The sequence below is a fragment of the Oncorhynchus nerka genome, linkage group LG22 (genome assembly GCF_034236695.1).
Source record: "Oncorhynchus nerka isolate Pitt River linkage group LG22, Oner_Uvic_2.0, whole genome shotgun sequence".
Taxonomy (NCBI): Eukaryota; Metazoa; Chordata; class Actinopteri; order Salmoniformes; family Salmonidae; genus Oncorhynchus; species Oncorhynchus nerka.
In genome coordinates, this window is record NC_088417.1 from 80,768,093 (window position 1) to 80,791,986 (window position 23,894).

Here is a 23,894-nt window from a genome sequence, read left to right on the forward strand (position 1 = left end):
CCAACAGAATAGTGTGGGAGTATACTGGTCATTAAAAATGTTCATGCAAGTAGTCCACTGATTGGCCAGCTCATCCACCTCAGAGTGATTATATATTCTATGAGGAAATAGCTTTTTTTTTTTAGACAGCCTGTTTGAGATACAGGTTTGAGGTTGGGTTTTTAAAGTGTTTTTTTCTTGTCCTATACCAAATTATGCTTTGGTATAGTACACATCAACAACATTATTTGGATAGGAGTTAACAGAATTAGAAATGTTTTAAGTTATATTTTCACTGGGCAGTTCATTTAAGTAATCATGACCACCCACTGTGTATAACATACTGTACTGTATCAAAGGGAATGAGTGGTTCAATTCATTTATTCTATTCTCACAATGTTGGTAGGAAGTTATCGCAACTAGATAACATTACAGGGTTGTATCTAAGGTGTTATTGAGATGGATGTGTGCAGGGTAGAGGATCTTCTCGTGGCAGCAGCTGGCAACTGTGACAACAGCCTCACCCAAATATCCCCCTCTTTGTTTCTCTACTATCATGCAAGGACACCGAGCATTTATGAGAGACGTGTGACTCCGAGAGAACAAACTATTAGCAACTCCTGAAAGTCCCAACAAACTGTTCTGGGAAGAAGAAAAAAAAACAGTCCCAGTGCCTAGTATGATGCACCATTCAAAATAGCAAATAAGAGAACACATACCTTTGTGGCCAACTTCAGAACAGCCCATCGAGGTGCAAAAATGGAGTTGAATATAGCTCTGAATCATCACGGCCATGGACAGAGTGGATGGTTGAGTGTGTCGATACCTTTACCCAGGAGTTACATCATGACATAGATAACTGAGGCACCAAGTTGACTGACACGTGGATGCTAAAATATGTGTCTGTCACTCAGAATATCATCACATAATATGCTGCTCTGCTCGCTTCCCCAGAGAAATGAGACTAACATTGCTCTTCTCATCTGTTTAACCCAAACCCAGGTCCAGTATTATCAACACATCACCTGACTAGCTTCATATTCCACCAAATACACTATTTTGTATAATAAAAAGGGCAACACTGAACACACATACAACTTAACCTATGCATAAAGTCTGTGTCTGTTATGTTACAGCATTTGCTTCATTGTCATCTGAGGAGCAGAGGTAGGGAGGCACTCACCTGTCAGTTGTGAAAGCGGCAGGCCTGCTGGCCTGTCTGTCTAGCCTATTGCTCTGAAGGACTACAGAGTATTTTTGTTGGAGGGATCCTTCTTCCACTGTCACCAGTCTCCCATTCTCCTCCCTGCCCATCCCGTGATATCACAATGACCTAATTTGACTAACTCAATAAATACACCAATGGTCTGTGTGCATGTATTTGCAATGCAAGTGTTACATGATGATTGTCTCCTCTCCATTCAGTATGATCCAGTACAGGCCAGAAAATAGAGGAAATTATTTATTTCCATGATGCACATTGACTGGACATCCTTAACAAAATGTTTAAAAAAAATCAATAAAAACAGATAAAAGGGCATCACACAACACAGCCAGTGCAAACAATAAGTCACAGCTTAAAAAAATTAAAATGTTACAAAAATCACTCAAGTTGATTATGTATGTTTTAGATGGTTTCACTCATTCATGCCTTGGCTTATATGCAAAAACATCTTATTGTAAGGGGTGAACATCAAGGAAAGATGGCCACTTGTACTCTTGACATGAACTACTGTAATTATCCCCCTCTTCCTATGTCTCCCTATCCAGCTTTTTCCATCGCTCTCAAAGCATTGACCAGTTAAAGGATTGTCAGTAAGGGCAGGTGAATGAACCCTAAGATGCCTGGCAATGTAGATAAGACTTGGTTCTGTGCTTATATGTCCAAATAAACCCCTCAAACTTTGGTTTCAATAATAGATCACCCTAGCAACTGATGAGCTTGACAAGCATATGCACATGTGGGAGAGAGAGCTTGTGTGTGAACATGTGTACTTTGTGGGTTTGTGTGAGCAACAGGATTATTATTATGGGGGCAGAGGGCAAGTGGCCTTTCCATTCACAATGACTCTGCAAAGCCTGCGATGCAGCTAGGCCAGCCAGTGCTAAGGCCAGGGTTAAGCTTGCGATGCAGCTAGGCCAGCCAGTGCTAAGGCCAGGTTTAAGCTTGCGATGCAGCTAGGCCAGCCAGAGCTAAGGCCAGGGTTAAGCTTGCGATGCAGCTAGGCCAGCCAGAGCTAAGGCCAGGGTTAAGCCTGCGATGCAGCTAGGCCAGCCAGAGCTAAGGCCAGGGTTAAGCCTGCGATGTAGCTAGGCCAGCCAGTGCTAAGGCCAGGGTTAAGCTTGCGATGCAGCTAGGCCAGCCAGAGCTAAGGCCAGGGTTAAGCCTGCGATGTAGCTAGGCCAGACAGAGCTAAGGCCAGGGTTAAGCCTGCGATGTAGCTAGGCCAGACAGAGCTAAGGCCATGGTTAAGGCACGTATGTAGAAATATAAAACACTCAAAAACAAATGATGCAAACAATCAAACCTAGTGCAGTAGCTTTAAGCATAGCATCAGTGGTGATGGAGCATTTGGTGAAGACGCTCATTTTGACAGCACTTAAATCCACCACACAGCCTACTGTTCACTGCTATGAGCATGGCCTAAAGCTAAGCACAACTGGCTAACCAAACATAATAATTTCATCACAACCCTGTCACAGTATCATGAAATAAAAAGTTGAATTTATAGGATATTCTGTAAACTTTTATAACCCATTATGTCATAAATTACATCAAGCTTATAACAGCCACATGAAGGTAGTATAACAGTAGGCTTGAATAACGCGCACCAAATGATCACCTCTAAATGGTGACCACACTAACCACAAGTGGTAGACCAGGCTGAACTGGATTAAAAGTGAAGGGACAGGGGTCAGTTTGAGACAAATCCCTATTCCATTCAAATAATTGTATTACCTGTGAGGGAATCTCTTTGATCATTGAAAACCCACCAGTGAACACAGGGAAATTCATACAGTGCAATAACTCAAAAGCCACAAGGGCTGCGTTCAAACAGGAAACCCAATTCTGATCTCTTTTTTTACTCATTGGTCTTTTGACCAATCAAATTAGCTCTCAAAAATATTTGACATGATTGGTCAAAAGACCAATTAGTGAGAAAAAAAATATATATAATTCTGAACTGGGCTGCCTGTCTAAGCTCAGCCAGTGTTCATTGACCACAGAACACAAGCCATTATTGTGACTTGAACCTAAATTAATTGCAAATTGCTTTGACCAGTACCTCGGAGTAACAAACACTAACAAAAGTTACTAATGTAACACATGCCGCGATATAATCAGCTGATTAAGAGTGATTTTCATTTTCTTTGTTATCCCAAATCAAGAGCAATCCAGTCTACATGATGTATAGTATAGACCATTGCATCAGTGACAATGATATAAGGAGTAACAGTTATTTTGCACACAGACACCTTTCCCATCGCACTCATATTACAAACATGGTGGTAATAAAATCTATATATTGTCATGCGCCTGCACACACACTGCCATCACACATTATCCTTGCACACTCAACATGCCAAATGCAGTAGTTATAACAGACAAAACAACTTCAAAGCATAATAACACCCGTGTGGCAAATTAAGCTTAGGCTGGCCACAAAGAACTCAACCAAATGCATATTAGATTATAGAATTAAAACATGTACAAATAAATACTCAATCATAAATAAGGAAGATAAGTTAATGTAACATTGGTGATACAACATGTGGGATGATGGCAGTGGCCCCAGTCATACTGTACTGCGGCTCTACAACAGCTTTGGAAGTTGCTCATGTCTGCTGTAAACAAAACTATTCCTAGTGGCTAGTGATATTCTCTCCACAGACTGCCACAGAAACCAGAATTGTAACCCCTTTCTAAGCACCTATAGATCGTCTGTTCCGACACCTCAGCTTGTTTTAGTCCCAACTTCCTAGTTTGGCTGATAGCATTGCCATACGAATGGAAAAGGCTGAGAAAAGCTGCTTCTTTCTTCCTGCCACAAACAGCTCCAGCTAAATCACATTAGGCTTTGCTGCTGGGACACTCCCAGGTCTGGCAATAAATGGGAGAGCAAAAATAAGCTGTTCAAACAGTCGTTCTGCTTCAATGTATAGCAACGACCCAGTGGCCACTTCACAGTACCAGGTTTATGCCTGGGCCTTCAGACTGTCAAAGGTGTCGTCTTGTGTAGCTTATGCAGATCAACGGATTAGTATTTTTTTTAGCAGTACAAAGAACGGTAGTCTAATGTTACTCTGTTGCTGTGGCACATTGACAGTTGAATAAAGCCGGTGAACAAAGCCTCTACAGTGCAGTATCACAAAGGTGTGAACAAGAAGGGGAGGGGAGTATGTACTAGCATGTTAATGCCAAAACTAAACAGCCAGAAAATCAACCTACTGTATTTGATTGCCTTTTGAGAGTGATGCAGGGACGATGAATAAAAGGCATGGGGTCAGACATTATGGCTTTGACTACAGCTGGTCTACGAGGGGGGCAGCAGAGGATTATCAGTGCTACAGTAGATTAATGCAGTGTTGTAAAATCCAGTCCCAAAACCATTTGAACTCTTTCAGTTGCCCACAAATCCTATCAAACCATACAAACATGAGGAGTTCTTAAATCAGATCATTGAAGTACTGTACCTATTACCATTGCACAGAAGTGAAAGTTCAGCTGTGGCAAAACTAAACCAAAGTGTATATGCTCCCTCTAAACTACCTGAAAGATACAGAAATGAATCCAGAAGAGAATTTCAATATTTCTTCTCTGTTTCTTCCCATCATCCATAGCATGTGTGATAAGTCCAGTCAGTCTACTGCTCTGCTCCCCATGAGGAAGCTCTAGTTGTGACAATGAGGACAGCTTGCGTAACACTAGACCGTTATGAATGGACTTTTGACCAAGTACCTCAATGGAGGAGAGCTGGCTGAGCCAGTCATTGAGGAGAGGTAAGCCAACAAAAACAGTATTGGACCATAATAGTCTTGAGATGCTTGTGTTCTGACTGAGGTACCCCGCTTTGCTTGAAGAGGCAGGAAGCTGCTCATATGATGAAGTTGTTATTCGGTGACACAACAATCAGCTTGTAGCAAGGGAGGAATATACAGAAAAGGAGGATTCAATCTTCAACAGTCAGTCTGCTCAGGGGCACGAGATGCTCAGGGGCACATGAATCAAAACAGAGGCTCAGTTGCACACATTCATTGAGCTCCTTTGAGTGGATCTTCTCCAATAGCATCTCTTATTTGGATTAATAAATAGACAGTACATGTACACTGACTGTACGAAACATTAGGAACACCTGCTCTTTCCATGACAGACGGACCAGTTGTGATCCCTTATTAATGTCACCTGTTAAATCCACTTCAAATCAGTGTAGATGAAGGGTCAGAGACAGGTTAAAGAAGGATTTTTAAGCCTTGAGACATTTGAGTTATGGATTGTGTATGTGTGCCATTCAGAGGGTGAATGGGCAAGACAAAAGATTCCCCTTAAAATAAATGTAAAAGTTTGTCTTTTTAGTTTGGCAGGGTATGGTAGTAGCTGGGTTTTTCACGCTCAACAGTTTCCTTCCTGTGTGCATCAAAAATGGTCCACCATCCAAAGGATATCCAGCCAACTTAACACAACTGTGGGAAGCATTGGAATCAACATGGGCCAGCATCCCAGGGGAATGTTTTTGACACCTTGTAGAGTCCATGCCCCATCGTATTGAGGCTATTCTGAGGGCAAAAGGGGAAGGGGGGTCCAACTCAATATTAGGAAGGTGTTCTTAATGTTTTGTATACTGTCTATAATAGGAATAGGAAATCTTTAGTTATTTTTCTTTCTTCCAGCCAACATGCTGCTAATATTTCTCAGGCATGTCTCCAGGACACCTGGCAAATTTCTCCCTGCTCCTTCAAACTGCTCTTACGGTCAGGTGGTTCAGACACATGGAACCTGTCTGGAAGAGAGACACTGGAAACACAGTCAGCTCCAGGGGGTGGATGGGGGCTCAGAGGGCTGGGGGCACGGTGAAGAACAGCTGGGCCTGATCATCAGCCAGGTCTGAGAGGTCCTCGGTGGAGAAGGTGAGCCCTCCCAGTTTGGCAAGGGAGCTAGAGCGTTTGAGCAGGGAGGGGACGGTCAGGCCGGCCAGCCTCATGCGGGTCTCCATCTCCTGGTTGCGCGGCCTGACCAGGCCTGGGCGTCCCCCGCAGTTGCTGTCGAGGCTGACACTGCTTAAGCTCCGGGTGAGGGTGGAGCCATGGGGGGAGGACACAGGGGTCCAAGTCTGGGTGGACCACTGGGGGTACGACACTGGGGTGGTGTTCATCTGGGGGTCTGCGGCTGTGACCACACAGCTGGTAGAAGGGATGTGGGTTTCAGAATGCACCCTTACATCCCCCTCCACCTCCATCTCCTCCACTGCCAAGCTCAGGTCCATCTGCTCAGACAGCCATGCCCCTGAGAGTGGACCTTCCATGGCCAGTCCTGAGAGCCTCTCCAGCTGGTCCGCGCTCTGCCTCACCAGCCCCAGCCCCAGCTCCAGCCCTGTCCTCTGTAGCTGGGCCAGGGCCTCCTGCTCCTGCTGTGGCTCCACTCCACCACTAGGAGGGTCCACCTCCACCCCAGCAGGCTGCAACTCCACACCAGGAGGCTGACCCGCTGGCCTCTCCCCCTCCAAGCTGAGCTTCATAAAAGTGAGCTCTGTGATGACTCCAGTCCCCGCCTCCCTCCCTGGCTTTGGCTCCTGTTCTTCCTCCTCTTCCTCCTGTAGCTCGTCCATGTCCTCCGTCTCCAGGGAGCAGTGTCTGTCTCGGGGCAGCTCCTCACAGCTCATGGGCGACACCAGCCTCTGGCGGTAGGCCTCCAGGCGGGCAATGGTGGCAGGGAGGGCACAGGGTGAGTGGGGGGTGGGTGTGTTGGTGAAGTGGGTGCCAGGGGGGTCTATGGAGATAGTGGGGACCACCCCGCAGTGGCGTGTGGGGTTAAGGCGGTGGTTGCGGCCTCCTGCCGGGCGCTCACAGCGCCGCCCTGGTGGCAGACGCAGGCAGTCTTTACAGGACTGGTAGGAGGGCTTCACTTTGTAAGGGTTTCCTGTGCTAGCACTGTCCTAAACAGAAGAAACAGAGAGAGGGAGGGAATGCATGGTCAGGCACAGAGAGTGACAGGGTAACGGACCAAGGACATTACCTTATTTAAGGTCTTGAAGCAAATAAAACAGATTATGACACCTACAAGATGATAATCCCTTAAATGAAATGGGATCAAATAATGACAGAAATATTACACTTACAGAATTACAATTATAGGCTTAATATCTCAACCCTAACCCCAAGCCAGTTCAAGTTAAAAGTAAGCAAACCAGCATAATTCTTATAGATACAGGCATTAATTACTGTCCCACTCACGTCGAAGGCAGCGGGGCAGCTGCGCTTGGCAGCCAGGCGGTTACTGTTATTGGCGTTCTCGTTGTTGAAGCGGTTTACGTTGGCCTGATCCTTCCTCTCCTCGTCCTCCGTCACTCCCTCTCCTCCTGCAGGTGTCCGGGCCAGGGCGGCCATCTCCGCCTCCTCCTTCTGCGCCTCCTCCTCGTCCTCCTCCTCCACCGTGCTGAACTCCAGGCGTAGCCTCATGTCCTCCAGGGGCTCCAGGCGGCCCCCACAGGTTTGGGCGGCAGTGCCTTCCCCGGGCAAAGCCAGTTGGGCCATGGGGAAGCCCTCATCCTCCAGAAGGGCGTCCCTCTCCACATCCTCGATCTCGATGAACACCCTTTCCATGCCCAGCAGGGGAGGGCCGCGCACTGGGGTGGAGGGCTCGCTGTCCAGGGCCGTGTCCGACAGCCGTCTGAAGTAGTAATTGTAGTTGAGAGGGTCCAGGGTGTCCAGGCCCCGGCAGGGGGAGGCGCTGCAGCCCTCTCCCCCCCAGGCCTCATCCTCCACGGGGGTATCCTCTCCACCACAACACTGGCCAGACGCCTCATCTGGGATGTCCTCCCCTCCCTCGGGCCTCCACAGCTTGTTGTGGCGCTGTTTACTGGGGAACACATTATGGTTATTGTAACCCCATCACTATGTACAGAGTACATGTACTTTATACAGACAAAACGAGATGCTTAGCCACTAATAAAACTTAAGGATCATTCAGTCACAATGACCTGCAATCTATCTACCAACCTAATTATAAGCTAATAACCTTAGACTGCTTACCTTACCCCCTCTAGACAGCCACTGTGATGAATTAACTGTCACATTTGACCTGACCTCTAAGCAGCGAGTTAGGTTGAGCATAATGAGGTTAAATATCTCAGGGTCCTTGCTCCCTGTGATCCTTGGGACGTTCCAACTCTGATGTTAACCCATTGAAGTTGAAATGAAGGTTAGGGTTAGGTCAGGATTATAGTAACACCCCCCTGAAATGGACAAAAATGAATGGGAACATATCGGCACCGTACAAAACATTACACTATGTCCAATACCACTCAATTGGACGTCATTTCATTCAAAGTTGATTGCAAATGGTAAGTGTAACACTGCAAAGATCCAATAGATGGCGAGTGCGCTCCACCGTAATTGTTCATATTGCAAATGTAACACAAGTCAAGACACACAAGTAAAATTTTGAAAATTTGAACATCTTTTCAAAAACTTATAACCCCCTTAATTAAAACCACTTAAGCTTAGGGCTTACTTTTTTCGAACATTCTGTTAAAAATCGCGCAACATTTCAGCGCCCTGCTACTCATGCCAGGAATATAGTATATGCATATGATTAGTATGTGTGGATAGAAAACACTCAGACGTTTATAAAACTGGTTAAATCACGGCTGTGACTATAACAGAACGTGCGTTTCATCGAAAAGTGCAGGAAAATCTGATCACTGAAAATGGAAAACTATATCCATGCGCGACTTCAACCAATTGATAAAGGTGAACCACAATAAATGCGGCCGAGGTTGCAATACCTACAGCTTCCACACGATGTCAACAGTCTTGTCATTTGCCTAGTCTTTGTTTCTTGGTCAAACGAACAAGAGACAGCCTTTTACTTCAGGTCTCCGACCGGATATTTTGGTTGAGATTTACCCGGACATTATTTCCAGACGTACCCCTATAGAATATACTTCGTCTCGTGATTAATTTGATCGCTTATTAACGTTTACTAATACCTAAAGTTGCATTACAAAAGTATTTCGAAGTGTTCTGTGAAAGTTTATCGTCGACTTTTTTAATTTTAAAAAATGACGTCGCGTTATAAAACGATGTTTTTTTCCTTGATTACAGTCTTCATAGATTGATATCTAGGCTATATATGGACCGATTTAAACGGAAAAAAAGACCCAATAGTGATGTTTATGGGACATCTAGGAGTGCCAACAAAGAAGATGGTCAAAGGTAAGTCGGTTTACAAACCCAAAGTCAGTGAACCATGTCCAAAAGGCATTTATACTGCCCAAATGATATATAGCACTATGTTAAGCCATGAATCAACCTAGACGGTCTATTTGTCATGTATGATGAGGGAGAAGTGAGACTGTTGATTTAACGATTTTTTGAAAAACGTCCAAAATGACAAGGGTGCCCCCTATTGGATGGGCACGGGTGGGGGGTGCTCTCTACCCAACCGTGGACCCCTTGCTACCCCGTAATGACATTAAAAAACATTTTTAAAAATGTACTCCTGGTAACCTGTTCCAATCACCAGGTGCACGGCTATCCATTTCCAATATGTTTCAATTTGCATTTAGCATCACGAATTTAACATGCTCAAAAATACTGCAGGAATGCGAAATTGACTGGCCCGATGAACTCGGGATGGGCGGGTAGTGATTCTGGTTCCTCTCCATCGCTCGTTGGGGTTGAATTCAGAATATCACTTTGGTGATGGTACCTCACTGTTTAAACATATTGCAAATGGACAAAAGTCAGCCAGCAAGTCACTGTCCATCAGTCAATAAGATATCATTCTGACACCAAACTGATACAAACTGACACCACACCCACTTTTTCCAACTCGTTTAGAAGCAAACTATCACATATTTCAGAGCTGGCCCAAAATTCACAGCGCCTTCTGTTCAAACCATAATAAAAACCTAAAACACTTAGTCCAGTTCTAACATTTTGTGTAGGCCTAGCTGAGACGACCCCGGGTAGACCTCATAGTGGCCTGATGGACTGTCATCGAAGACAGGTTCATAAGGCACTCATAACCCACATAGGCTTCAGGTTGACTTTAGAGGAGCAGGCAATGTATTCCTATGGGGAGAGAAGTCATTGAAAACTGTGAGAAGAAAAAAACATGTTTTCACTGTTAAGGGTTAAAGCCACATGGTCAAGGGTAGGCTTGCACAGATCGGGAGGACCTCAGCAATGTTCCTGCGGTCAAATTCTGCTTCTAACCTTAACGGTTCTCTCTCTGTCTCCCAAAAGCACCTGCAATTTTGGGCCAGGCTTCATTATGGGCCTACTATTTTCTTGGTCGCTGAGCTCAGACCGAGCAAGCTACGGTCTAGCGGGGCATCTCGTTGCACTCGGCACAGCCTAGAGATTATGATAATGCCATTGTAGGCTCTGAGTGTCTTTAAGCACCGCACTTTGTCACTCCATCCTTGCTGTGTGTGTGTGTGAGAGAGAGAGAGCTTTTCTTTGACATCTGTTGGGAGAATTGACTGACTTACAGTTCATGAGTGTTGCCTAATCACACATATGACGTTTTGAAAAGATCAGACCTTTTTAACCCTTCGAAACAGCACCTATGACACCATTTTAAGGCACTTCTGGCTGACACAGAAAGCTGAAAGTGAACACATATCCTCCTTGGGGTAGGCACTTAGACTTAAAACTCAAACTTCTCTATGTTAAGAACTGACTTATTTACAGAGGGTTGAATTAGTGTGTGTTATTACAGAAAATCGCAGAGCTCCGAAACACACTTCAAAAAGATTTGTATGAACACGCTGCAACTGGATCTGTAACTTAAAAAAATAATAAAAAAATGTTTTTGAACATCACCAATTGTACATTGTACGATTTCTCTTAATTAAATTACGATAGATAAATGGCTGGTTCTTTTTTTCCTGACACCGTAGGTCAAATTAGCGCTCTATTTTCATTTTTGACCTTTAATCCCAGAAAAATGGCTATAACTCAAAAACCGATGAGGCCTCGACGCCATCTTGTTCGGGGCCAACTGCCCATTATGCCAAACCTATGCTCACCAAGTCTTCGAAGTCTTTTCCATTTAGGAGAAAAGGCCACGTCGTGATTGGTGATGTTTTGTACATTTGAAATATGATTCCATTCACCCTCTGGTGGGATTTACCGGGATAGCGGAAAAATGACCACGAAACCGAATGTCCGAGAGACTTTGTTCGATGACTTCCCGGAAGATCCGGCCCTGCTGCACGGCCCGCCGCCGTCCGCAAATTTTTAGAAATGTTTGCGGACGTCTAGTAAGGGACCGTACATTTGCAATATGGACTTTCTCACCGACCATATGGCAAATGTCAAAATATTCCCTTCATGTATGTTAGGATAGTGGTTAAGGTAAGTGGTAAGGACGTCTAGAGTTGCAAAGGGTTGGAAACTTTCCTTTACATATCCGGAAATTTTCTATGGGGAAGTTAAGCCCGGGAATTTTGCTTAAATTCATCAAAAAGTTAGCTTAAAACAGTGAACCTTTTGTGGGATGCACAAGGCAATTCTAGGTCTTGTGGCATATTTTGGTTAAACTATCCCCAATTCAATGGAATTGCAACCCTCTGCATGCACAGTGCATTCTTTCATCACATGTACAGCTGATTCTCAAGATCTTGCACACTAATGAAATGCGATTGAGCCCACACTACTATGTCTGAGCCACAGACTACATGCTTTCTGGTAAGTTTTGATTACAATACTGGGTGGGGTGAATATAATTTATATAACATACATGATTTTTTGTTACCTCTAAATAGTAACCTACAGCAAAGTCTGTTTAAATCATGTCTAACTTGTTAACAATTTCTGCTTGCTAGTTTTTGCTACCATGTGGGTCTAAGCTTGCTTGAGCCTGCTAACTGAGGAGTGTTAATTCACTTGTTTCCATACATGTTTCATTTGAAAACATTTATCTTACAAATGAGTTGTTTAATCTAACTGACTAACTAGTTATCTGTATATGTAATTGTATTTATTTAAATTTTTTAAAAATCTCATCTTTACAGGAAAATGCCACGGGCACTATCTGATGTGTGGAGACATTTCACTGCAGCTAATGTAGACAAAACAATCTGTGTACATTTACAAATAAGAATGTAACAAAGATGCAGAATCATCTGGCCAAGTACATAAAGTTCCCTCAGCGCTCACAACAAGCAACCTCTGACAAAAGGTCCCTCTACTTCTATTTGATGTGAAAATTATGAATCAGACACCTTATCTATAACAACAGCTCATGGTCTGTCCTTCAGAAGTTTTTTTTGACTCAATGGAGGAACGTAGTCAGAGAAATGCTGATGAATGTCTTGCTCAAGCTGTGTATGCAACTGGTTCACCTCTGATGCTCACAGGCAATGTGTATTGGAAGAGATTTCTGAATGTTCTTCGCCAAGCATACACCCCTCCAACCAGACATGCTTTATCTAAAGTGGAAGAGTCCTACCCTCACATCACACCCATTGGCTGTGCTGCTCATGCATTGAATCTGCTCCTCAAGGACATCATGGCACAACAAATATGATATGGTAAATATATCCAATGTAAAAAACATCTACAATTAAATGGTATTAATTTGCATATATTTCCGTTAATTTCCATGGAAAGTTTCCAACTCCAAATATTCCCCAAAATGCGCAACCCTAGGGACGTCCCAAGGATAGCACTAACCAATACCTCATGACTGCAGTGGAGTAAGAATAAGTGGCAGATGCTACTCATGTAGCACAGTTGGTTACATACCGGAGCAAACCTGCATATACCAGTACAGTACCCCAGTATACCCTGACTCACCTAGCGTCCAGGATGCCCTCGTACTCTGCCAGCTGCTTCATAAAGCCAGCGTTGGGCCGAGCAATGCTCCTCTTCTGCTTCACAAAGTTGTAGGCCTTCTCCAGAGTCCAGCCATACTCCTTCATGGCATACGCTATGACCGTGGAGGCTGACCGGCTCACACCCATCTTACAGTGGACCAGACACTTAGACTGGTTCTTTCTGTGGGGCAATAATGTTTTATATTAAAACCCTGTTAATTTTTAAGAAGTCTAATCCAGAGTGACTAGGCTTTCCACATGGTTTTAGTGTATAAAATAACCCAGACACAGAGGAACTACCCACTATTTAAGTATACACTTCCTTTGTTGTTCTGCAGTAAATACTTCACATGCTGCAAGACGTGTTTTAGTTAGCTGTTTGAGAAGTAGGGTTTAGTTTGTTTGACAAGTAGGCACTCACTTGGCTCGGACGATGAAGTTGTAGGTCTCGTTCCAGTGGGCCAGCAGGTCTGTGGCCTCCTCATCAAACACCCGGATATTGTGGTAGGAGAACGTGCCCTGGAAGAAGTTGTCTATTTCCCTGGTCACGTTGAGGATGTAGCCCACACTGCATCAAGAAGACAAAAACAACATGTTTCAAGTTTTAATTTGTCATATGTACAGGATACACAGGCCAACGAAAAGTGCTTACTGGCAGATTCCTTCTCGATAATGCAACAACAATAATAAATAAAATATTGGTGTGTACACCGAGTGTCTAAAACATTAATAATGACACCTTCCTAATATTAAGTTGCACCCCCTTTTGCACTCAGAACATCCTCAATTCGTCAGGTCATGGATTCTACAAGGTGTCAAAAGCGTTCCACAGGGATGCTGTCCCTGTTGACTCCAATGCTTCCCACAGTTGTGTCAAGTGGCTGGATGTCCTTTGGGTGGTGGACCATATACAGTACCAGTCAAAAGTTTGGACACACCTACTCATTCCAGGATTTTTCTTACTTTTTCTTGTTCTTGACACAAACTGATATGCCTGCCTGGCACCTACTATCATACCCTGTTCAAAGGCACTTACATCTTTTGTCTTGCCCATACACAATCCATGTCTCAATTGTCTCAAGGCTTAAAAATCCTTCTTTAACCAGTCTCTACACTGATTGAAGTGGATTTAACAGGTGACATCAATAAGGGATCATAGCTTTCATTAGATTCACCTGGTCAGTCTATGGAATGGAAATGTTTTGTACACTCAGTATATATCTGTGTGTGTGTGTATGTGAGTTCATGTGTGCTAAGGTGCAGAGAATGGTAAGGTGGTAAGAGAATGCAGGTGGTAAGTCCAGCTCAAGTGTTCGGCAGTCTGATGGTATCAGAACTCATGCTCCAATACCGTCTCTCCGATGGTAAGGGAGTCAACAGCACATGACTGGGGTGTGTGGGGTCCTTGACGATGCTGTGGGCCTTCCTCAGGCACAGTTTCAAGTAGATGTCCTGGATGGGTGGGAGCACAGTCCCACCATCCGCTGGAGGGCCTTGGGATAGTGGACGGAGCAATTCCCGTACCAGGCCATGATGCAACATGGTCAGGATGCTCTCAATGGTGCAGTGGAAGTACTTGGAGAGGACCTGGTATGGCATGCTGAATTTCTTCAGCTGCCGTAGGAATTAGAGGCGCTGTTGCGTTCCAGTGGGGCAGTATCTCGTTCAGTGGTGCTATCCGTGTTCCAACAACCAACCTTTCTGTATTGGTAGGTCTTATGAAGGAGAGATGTATCAATGACCTGACATACATCTATTGTCCTTCGTATGGGAATACAGAATAATACAACACTATGTTTGTGAGCCAGTGCTGATGGTTAGGGAGCAGGGGTGATTAGGGAGCAGTTCTAGTGAAATAGCTTTAGTGTTTGTGAGACATCCACTCACCCACAGTCCCGTAGTTCCTCTAGATTGGAGGCATTCCACTCAGAGCCCTAGAGAAGACAAACAGAGGAATGAATATCAAGACAACTTACTCCGTCAGGTTACAAAGGTCAAACTACCTACACCAGGGTTACAGTAACAGAGTTGTGACAGTAGTTCAGAGGTTAGAGAGGAGGAGTGTAGTTACTAGTTAGTGTTAGGGATACAAAGAGACAATCAGGATTCTCCTTTACCCAAATCCAGATAGCAGATGTTCTGAAAGAGCTGCAAAACCTAGACCCGTACAAATCAGCTGGGCTTGACAATCTGGACCCTCTATTTCTGAAACTATCTGCCGCCATTGTCGCAACCCCTATTACCAGCCTGTTCAACCTCTCTTTCATATCGTCTGAGATCCCCAAGGATTGGAAAGCTGCCGCAGTCATCCCCCTCTTCAAAGGGGGAGACACCCTGGACCCAAACTGCTATAGACCTATATCCATCCTGCCCTGCCTATCTAAGGTCTTCGAAAGCCAAGTCAACAAACAGGTCACTGACCATCTCGAATCCCACCGTACCTTCTCCGCTGTGCAATCTGGTTTCCGAGCCGGTCACGGGTGCACCTCAGCCACGCTCAAGGTACTAAACGATATCATTACCGCCATCGATAAAAGACAGTACTGTGCAGCAGTCTTCATCGACCTCGCCAAGGCTTTCGACTCTGTCAATCACCATATTCTTATCGGCAGACTCAATAGCCTCGGTTTCTCGGATGACTGCCTTGCCTGGTTCACCAATTACTTTGCAGACAGAGTTCAGTGTGTCAAATCGGAGGGCATGCTGTCCGGTCCTCTGGCAGTCTCTATGGGGGTGCCACAGGGTTCAATTCTCGGGCCGACTCTTTTCTCTGTATATATCAATGATGTTGCTCTTGCTGCGGGCGATTCCCTGATCCACCTCTACGCAGACGACACCATTCTATATACTTTCGGCCCGTCATTGGACACTGTGCTATCTAACCTCCAAACGAGCTTCAATGCCATACAGCACTCCTTCCGTGGCCTCCAACTGCTCTTAAACGCGAGTAAAACCAAATGCATGCTTTTCAACCGATCGCTGCCTGCACCCGCATGCCCGACTAGCATCACCACCCTGGATGGTTCCGACCTTGAATATGTGGACATCTATAAGTACCTAGGTGTCTGGCTAGACTGCAAACTCTCCTTCCAGACTCACATCAAACATCTCCAATCGAAAATCAAATCAAGAGTCGGCTTTCTATTCCGCAACAAAGCCTCCTTCACTCACGCCGCCAAGCTTACCCTAGTAAAACTGACTATCCTACCGATCCTCGATTTCGGCGATGTCATCTACAAAATGGCTTCCAACACTCTACTCAGCAAACTGGATGCAGTCTATCATAGTGCCATCCGTTTTGTCACCAAAGCACCTTATACCACCCACCACTGCGACTTGTATGCTCTAGTCGGCTGGCCCTCGCTACATATTCGTCGCCAGACCCACTGGCTCCAGGTCATCTACAAGTCCATGCTAGGTAAAGCTCCGCCTTATCTCAGTTCACTGGTCACGATGGCAACACCCATCCGTAGCACACGCTCCAGCAGGTGTATCTCACTGATCATCCCTAAAGCCAACACCTCATTTGGCCGCCTTTCGTTCCAGTACTCTGCTGCCTGTGACTGGAACGAACTGCAAAAATCGCTGAAGTTGGAGACTTTTATCTCCCTCACCAACTTCAAACATCAGCTATCTGAGCAGCTAACCGATCGCTGCAGCTGTACATAGTCTATTGGTAAATAGCCCACCCATTTTCACCTACCTCATTCCCATACTGTTTTTATACTGTTTTTTTATTTATTTATTTACTTTTCTGCTCTTTTGCACACCAATATCTCTACCTGTACATGACCATCTGATCATTTATCACCCCAGTGTTAATCTGCAAAATTGTATTATTCGCCTACCTCCTCATGCCTTTTGCACACATTGTATATAGACTGCCCATTTTTTTTTCTACTGTGTTATTGACTTGTTAATTGTTTATTCCATGTGTAACTCTGTGTTGTCTGTTCACACTGCTATGCTTTATCTTGGCCAGGTCGCAGTTGCAAATGAGAACTTGTTCTCAACTAGCCTACCTGGTTAAATAAAGGTGAAATAAAAAATACATTTAAAAAAGGATGTAAAGTTAGGGAAAGGTTCTCACCAGGTAGAGGTGGTCAAAGATGAGTGTGGCTTTGTCCATCTGACCCAGGATCAGCAGCATCTCATTGTCGAGGAACTCTTTGTACTCCTTCAGGTTACAACTCATATGCTGCTCCAGCTCCACACGGATCTGAGAGGGGGAGGACAGAACCGGTATTAGGCTGCACTATGGTACTTATATCTCATGCAGAGTTAATTGCCCCAACAAACCGATCTGTGTGCCCCTACAAAGCCTGGTGAGTGGCGACACATACCTCCTTGGAAGTGACATTCTCCAGGTCCCGGAACATCATCATGCTGCGTAGTTTAGCTTTGATTGCACACTCGGTTCTCTCTCTCTCCGTTGGCCTGAATAACAACATATGTCAATATATCAATTCATTAATTATGAATGTAACAAACACATTTGTCACTTTTGATTAAAACAAGAAAGGCCCGGTTTACCCTGATGGACATACATTACCAATCTCAGAAGGTACTGCAACTAGAATGAATCATAAGAAAAACGACTTCATTGAATCTTACGAAAACGGACGATTCAGGTCTTACCGGTCGACGAACATGGCAGGCGAGTCGGGCCGCATGGTCTCCAGGTCGGTCATAGTGTTCCACTCGTTGATGCAGCTCTGCTCGGAGGTGATACAGCTCTCATAGAAGCCCATCCACGTGAGGGCCATGCCCCCGGGGAAGTAGTTGTGCCTGCGAGACACATCGCTTGCCTTATGGAGGATCTGCAGCGCAGACCTGAAGCCACACAGGTAGAAGAAGCTCCCAATCTTAATACAGGTTCTCAACAGCAACTATTCAGAAGCTATTCCACTTATCTGATTATAGAGTCAGTCTTTTAATCATTGATTTTTAATGACGCAGGAAATTCAGAATACATTTAAAAGCCTGTCAAACCCAGAGAAAATGATGAGTCTGCACATTGTAATGATAGCGGCATCTATTGACCAGTAGATGGTGCGTGGACAACTGGCAGCGGGGTCGTATCAAAGTGTTACCAGCCTGAATAATTCATCTACTAGTTTATGTTTCTCCACTCATTGATTGTTGATATTAAAATGGAACCAACATGGTAGAGTACAGTCACTGTATGGTTTCAGGGAATATAAAGGTCACCAGACAATTATATTTTGAAGTACCCAAATACAGTATCAAACCCAAAAACAACCAGACACTTACCACATGGCCTGCACAGAAACAGGCTTGAAGACATGCGATCGTCCTCCTGTGGTCACACTAAATCCTCTGAGGAGAGAGAAGATGAAGGATTAGAGAGAGGCGTCTGGGCGCACGAACAGGGGCTGAGCTACAAGGGTTTAGGGGACTATTCAGGACACATTCCAATGGAACATTCCTCCAGCACAGAGAGGGATGACTAACAGCAAGAACTCATCTGCCACATGGAGAATTAAAAATGCCTGTTGTTGATTGGACTGCCCACTGGAGGGCAGAGCAACTCATTCTGTGTCACAGAGCTGGGCTGTTTGAAGGGCTAAACGATCGGAGGTACTTCATGGTCGACTGTATATGCAACTTAATGTCTGTGGGATGCACTGTGACACATACCGTACCTTTGTGGAAAGTTTCATGTATATTTATGTGAGGGTATAGACTGAGTATACCAAACATTAGGAACACCTCCCTAATGCTGAGTTGCAGCCCACTAATTTTCTCCTCAGAACAGCCTCAATATGTCGGGGCATGGACTCTGCAAGGTATCGAAAGCGTTCCACAGGGATGCTGGCCCATGTTGACTCCAATGCTTCTCACTGTTGTGTCAAGTTGGCTGAATGTCCTTTGGGTGAAGGACCATTCTTCGTACACATGGGAAACTGTTGAGCGTGAAAAACCAGCTGCATTGTAATTCTTGACACACAAACCGGTGTGCCTGGTGCCTACTACCATACCCCATTCAAAAGGCACTCAAATCTTTTGTTTAGCCTATTCACCCTGTGAATGGCACAGATACACAATCCATGTCTCAAGGCTTAAAAATCCCTCTTTAATCTGTCTCCTCCCCTTCATCTACACTGAGTGAAGTGGATTTAACAGGTGACATCAATAAGGGATCATAGCTGTCCCCTGGTCAGTCTGCCATGGAAAGAACAGGTGTTCCTAATGTTTTATATCCTCAGTGTGTAGAAGAGTAGCACTTACCCATCTCCATCTAAATGGATCTTCGTATCGCTCCATAGCGGTAGCACCATGCCAATAGAGCAGCTTTTACTGGGAATTATGCAACGGAATAGATTATTACTCTATGATAACAACAAACCATAGTGTAGTGTGATACTGCTGGCTAAGGAGGAAAGACGAGTACCTGTCCTTATCGGTGAAGTCCATCCCTAGCAGGATATTCTCCTCTGTGTCCTGTCGACCACTGGTGTAGACCACAACCATGTACCGCACACGGTCAGACCAACCACTCTCTAACCGTACAGCCTGGGGTACAGTAAGAACAGGTTACACTGTGTAGCATTTGTTTGTCAATAAAAATGGATGGTAAGTACATCTGAGATGGGGATTTGACTCACCAGTTTAATGCGGTCCTCAGAGCGGAGGGTGTTAATCATGACCTGCAGGTGTCGGGGTAAGTCACCTGGGAGAGAAGAGAACCGCATACCATCATCCAGATCAAGCAAGCCTCATAATCAGACAGATTGTATAACTGTGTCCAGCTCTGCTATCCAGGCCCCTACTTAGACTGGTACCTTGGATTATGCCCACCTGCAGGGTGATCCAATACCAGCCATAACACGTCTGTATTGAAGTTACACATTGCAGAGCAAAGCCTGAACATCTCGTGACAAGACGGGTAAATAAATTAGATGTTATGGGACACCATTCCCAAGTACAACCCTCGGCTAAACCCATACAAACATGCAGAAGTAGTCTGTCATACACGTAAACACACAGATAAATGGATGCCAGGTTCATCAGAGCTAAGCATTGACTTGAACGTCTGGTGATGTAATCAAGAAATCTGGAGTGATCCTCACATTGATCTTGTGATTAACCTGCATATCATAGGGGAGGAGAAGGGTGTGTTAGGACTCCCCGATCTAACTAATCTCAACAACAACCCTGCTATAAGACATGCTGCATCATACACAGATACACACACCTAGGCCTACCCGTACAGATACACACACCTAGGCCTACCCGTACAGATACACACACCTAGGCCTACCCGTACAGATACACACACCTAGGCCTACCCGTAAAGATACACACACCTAGGCCTACCCGTACAGATACACACACCTAGGCCTACCCGTACATATACACACACCTAGGCCTACCCGTACATATACACACACCTAGGCCTACCCGTACATATACACACACCTAGGCCTACCCGTACATATACACACACACACCACTGAGGTGACATCATATGTGCTGCAGGCTGGTTAGTCTAGCTTGGTGAGTTTGTAACATCTTGATGGGAAAAAAAAAATCATACAAGCAGGATCTATAAAGCCCTTTGAAAAGGAGGAGGTCAAAAGGGGGGGGGGTGTAACTGATGTGAAATGGCTAGCTAGTTAGCGGTGGTGTGCGCTAATAGCGTTTCAATCGGTGACGTCACTCGCTCTGAGACCTTGAAGTAGTGGTTCCCCTTGCTCTGCAAGGGCCGTGGCTTTTGTGGAGCGATGGGTAACGATGCTTTGTGGGTGTCAGTTGTCTATGTGTGCACTCCCTAGTCCGAGCCCGAGCCCGGGTAGGGGCGAGGGGACGGACTAAAGTTAAACTGTTACATAGGCAGGCTCTAGGGTCACATCTGGACCTACTTTGACAAACATATCAAAGCTAAAAGCAGACAAGTACCTGCCTCGAGGGCAGTCGATGGCCAGGTGATCCTTCTGTGAATATGGGTTGAACACAGGCTCAATCACAAAGGCCAAGCCAACCTCAGACAATATTACCTTGTCTTTAAATAGAACTTTAGCAGTGGCATTGTCACGGTTCACTGAACAAATCTAATCAAATTTTATTTGTCACATACACATGGTTAGCAGATGTTAATGAGAGTGTAGCGAAATGCTTGTGCTTCTAGTTCTGACCAATATCTAACAAATAATCTACATACAGGTGTAAAGGAATGAATAAGAATATGTACATAAAAATATATGAATGAGCGATGGCCGAACGGCATAGGCAAGATGCAGTAGATGGTATAGAGTAAAGTATATACATATGAGATGACCAATGTAGGGTAGGTAAACATTATATAAAGTGGCTAGTGATACATTTATTACATCAATCGTTTCATTATTAAAGTGGCTAGAGATGAGTCAGTATGTTGGCAGCAGCCACTCAATGTTAGTGATGGCTGTTTAACAGTGTGATGGCCTTGAGATATAAGCTGTTTTTTCAGTCTCTCTGTCCCTGCTTTGATGCACCTGTACTGACCTCGCCTTCTGGATGATAGCGGGTGAACAGGCAGTGGCTCGGGTGGTTGTTGTCCTTGATGATCTTTATGGCCTTCCTGTAACATCGGGTGGTGTAGGTGTCCTGGAGGGCAGGTAGTTTGCCCCCGGTGATCCGTTGTGCAGACCTCACTACCCTCTGGACAGCCTTACGGTTGTGGGCGGAGCAGTTGCCGTACCAGGCAGTGATACAGCCCGACAGGATGCTCTCTATTGTGCATCTGTAAAAGTTTGTGAGTGTTTTTGGTGACAAGCCGAATTTCTTCAGCCTCCTGAGTTTAAAGAGGCGCTGCTGCGCCTTCTTCACCACGCTGTCTGTGTGGGTGGACCATTTCAGTTTGTCCGTGATGTGTACGCCGAGGAACTTAAAACTTTACACCTTCTCCACTCCTGTCCCGTCAATGTAGATAGGGGGCTGCCCCCTCTGCTGTTTCCTGAAGTCCACGATCATCTCCTTTGTTTTGTTGACGTTGAGTGTGAGATTATTTTCCTGACACCACACTCAGAGGGCCCTCACCTCCTCCCCGTAGGCCGTCTCGTCGTTGTTGGCAATCAAGCCTAACACTGTAGTGTCGTCTGCAAACTTGATGATTGAGTTGGAGGCGTGCATGGCCACGCAGTCATGGGTGAACAGGGCCAATGAACAATGGGCCCAGTGTGTGTCAAGAGTGTGTGTTTACCTGCGTGTTTGTGGTGTGCCAGTGTGTTTACCTGCGTGTTTGTGGTGTGCCAGTGTGTTTACCTGCGTGTTTGTGGTGTGCCAGTGTGTTTACCTGCGTGTTTGTGGTGTGCCAGTGTGTTTACCTGCGTGTTTGTGGTGTGCCAGTGTGTTTACCTGCGTGTTTGTGGTGTGTAGGGGTCTTGGGTCCCTGTGCATTGGTGCCCTGTTGCAGGAAGAGGGCAGCTCCTTTGACCATGAAGAAGCTCTCGTTGAGGCTGAAACAGACAGGAAAATAGGGTTTCTAGTGGTTTGATGCTGTAACACACAAGGGAAGCATTCATTAGAGAAGTGAAAGAAAGAGTACAGACTGTACTGGAAGTAGGCAACAGATCATCAGCATATCTGAATAGAGATTTGCACAAATCCTTGTACTGCTTCAACAGCTTAAGCACCGTCTGTGGCACACTGCACTCCACAGTACCCATAGTAAGTAGCATGGAGTTCTACTCTAGAACAGAGAGGACATTTGAAATAGTCACTCCTTCCTACACCTGCTTGGTGTCTCTTCCCTGTTTTGTTGTGCTCCATTTAAGTAGATCCACAGATTAACAGTATGTCTGTTGTCACAAAACTACCCAGCCATAGCCTACTTTCCTTTCCATGATGTATTTGACAGACTATGCAATCACCAGTGCGTTCACGTCAGGGAGGCAACATATTCATTGAAAATGATCATGTGGAACCCTGCTGCAGACTCTCCTAAGGCTGATGTGGTTCAATTAAACTGTCCAACCCACAGTATCCTTCTCACTTGTCAATGAGTGAGGCTGTTTTAGTCCAGGAATGGAGACAAATGACCTGGGGATGTAGAATGTGCATAGTCAGAGAGCAGAGCTACAGTGGGAAGAAGAGGCAGGGTGGGATGGCTGTTAATTGCTTTTCCAAAGTTTAGTGACTAGCAGGAAAGGATGTTCCCAAATTCATCACGAAGAAAATGTGAGCAGACCTTTCCTTTATGAAATATTTCCCTCAGATAATGAACTGACAGAACGTGGTTAGGTCCCCTGGCCTATCGTTGGGGCAGATAATTGAGCCCACCACTGAAATATTTCCTCTGCCTTTCTTCAGCCAGCACCATCTATCCCTCCCTTCTCTGGCCAGGGACGGGCTCTCCCGACTGCCCTAACCCCTGTGCTCGAGGCACTGACCACCCCCGGATAAAATATAGTATTTCCTTGGACTTAGCAATGTCCAGGAAGAAAAGAGTTGGGTGTTTGCTGGCCACAACATTGACCAGGAGGAACAGAGCTGCGCGTTTGCTGGCCACAACATTGACCAGGAGGAACAGAGCCAGTCTTTGTTAACAGACAGGCTGCACTCTCGCTCTGCCACCACAAACAAAGCATGGTATGACAGTGGGTCCATCACAAGACCTTTTGTTTCTGCCCCGCTGTTACGTAGCATTGTTCCTTTTCAGAATGTCCTGAAAAAGATGAGGGTGGCCTCAGTCAAGAGGTCAGAGAGTTGGGTAGGGTACCATAACAGCTCATCTTAAGATGTCTGATGTACTGTAAATGGGATGAACTGAATAGCAGTAATCACAGATGTATAGACCTAAAGAGAAAGCTGTATGGAAAAGGCTCCAGCTACCGTTGATCCGTCCATTACACCATTACTGAAAAC

At 45.2% G+C, this 23,894-nt stretch overlaps 1 protein-coding gene across 1 annotated transcript in view; it reads right to left on the reverse strand.

Annotated features, from left to right (window-relative positions):
* Positions 1–1,428: 1,428 nt before the first annotated feature.
* The window catches only part of LOC115105832 (protein phosphatase Slingshot homolog 1-like), a 35,735-nt gene continuing 13,269 nt past the window's right edge, over positions 1,429–23,894 (reverse strand). The window contains exons 3-15 of the mRNA XM_029628248.2: positions 22,386–22,486; positions 19,655–19,719; positions 19,441–19,562; positions 19,278–19,346; positions 18,300–18,365; positions 17,664–17,858; positions 17,369–17,462; positions 17,116–17,244; positions 14,913–14,959; positions 13,447–13,593; positions 13,006–13,206; positions 7,429–8,053; positions 1,429–7,130 (exon numbers count right to left, since the gene is read on the reverse strand). Of these exons, the coding sequence (XP_029484108.1) occupies positions 6,030–7,130; positions 7,429–8,053; positions 13,006–13,206; positions 13,447–13,593; positions 14,913–14,959; positions 17,116–17,244; positions 17,369–17,462; positions 17,664–17,858; positions 18,300–18,365; positions 19,278–19,346; positions 19,441–19,562; positions 19,655–19,719; positions 22,386–22,486 (2,962 nt within the window). The 3' untranslated portion in view covers positions 1,429–6,029. The remainder of the gene's footprint in view (positions 7,131–7,428; positions 8,054–13,005; positions 13,207–13,446; positions 13,594–14,912; positions 14,960–17,115; positions 17,245–17,368; positions 17,463–17,663; positions 17,859–18,299; positions 18,366–19,277; positions 19,347–19,440; positions 19,563–19,654; positions 19,720–22,385; positions 22,487–23,894) is intronic.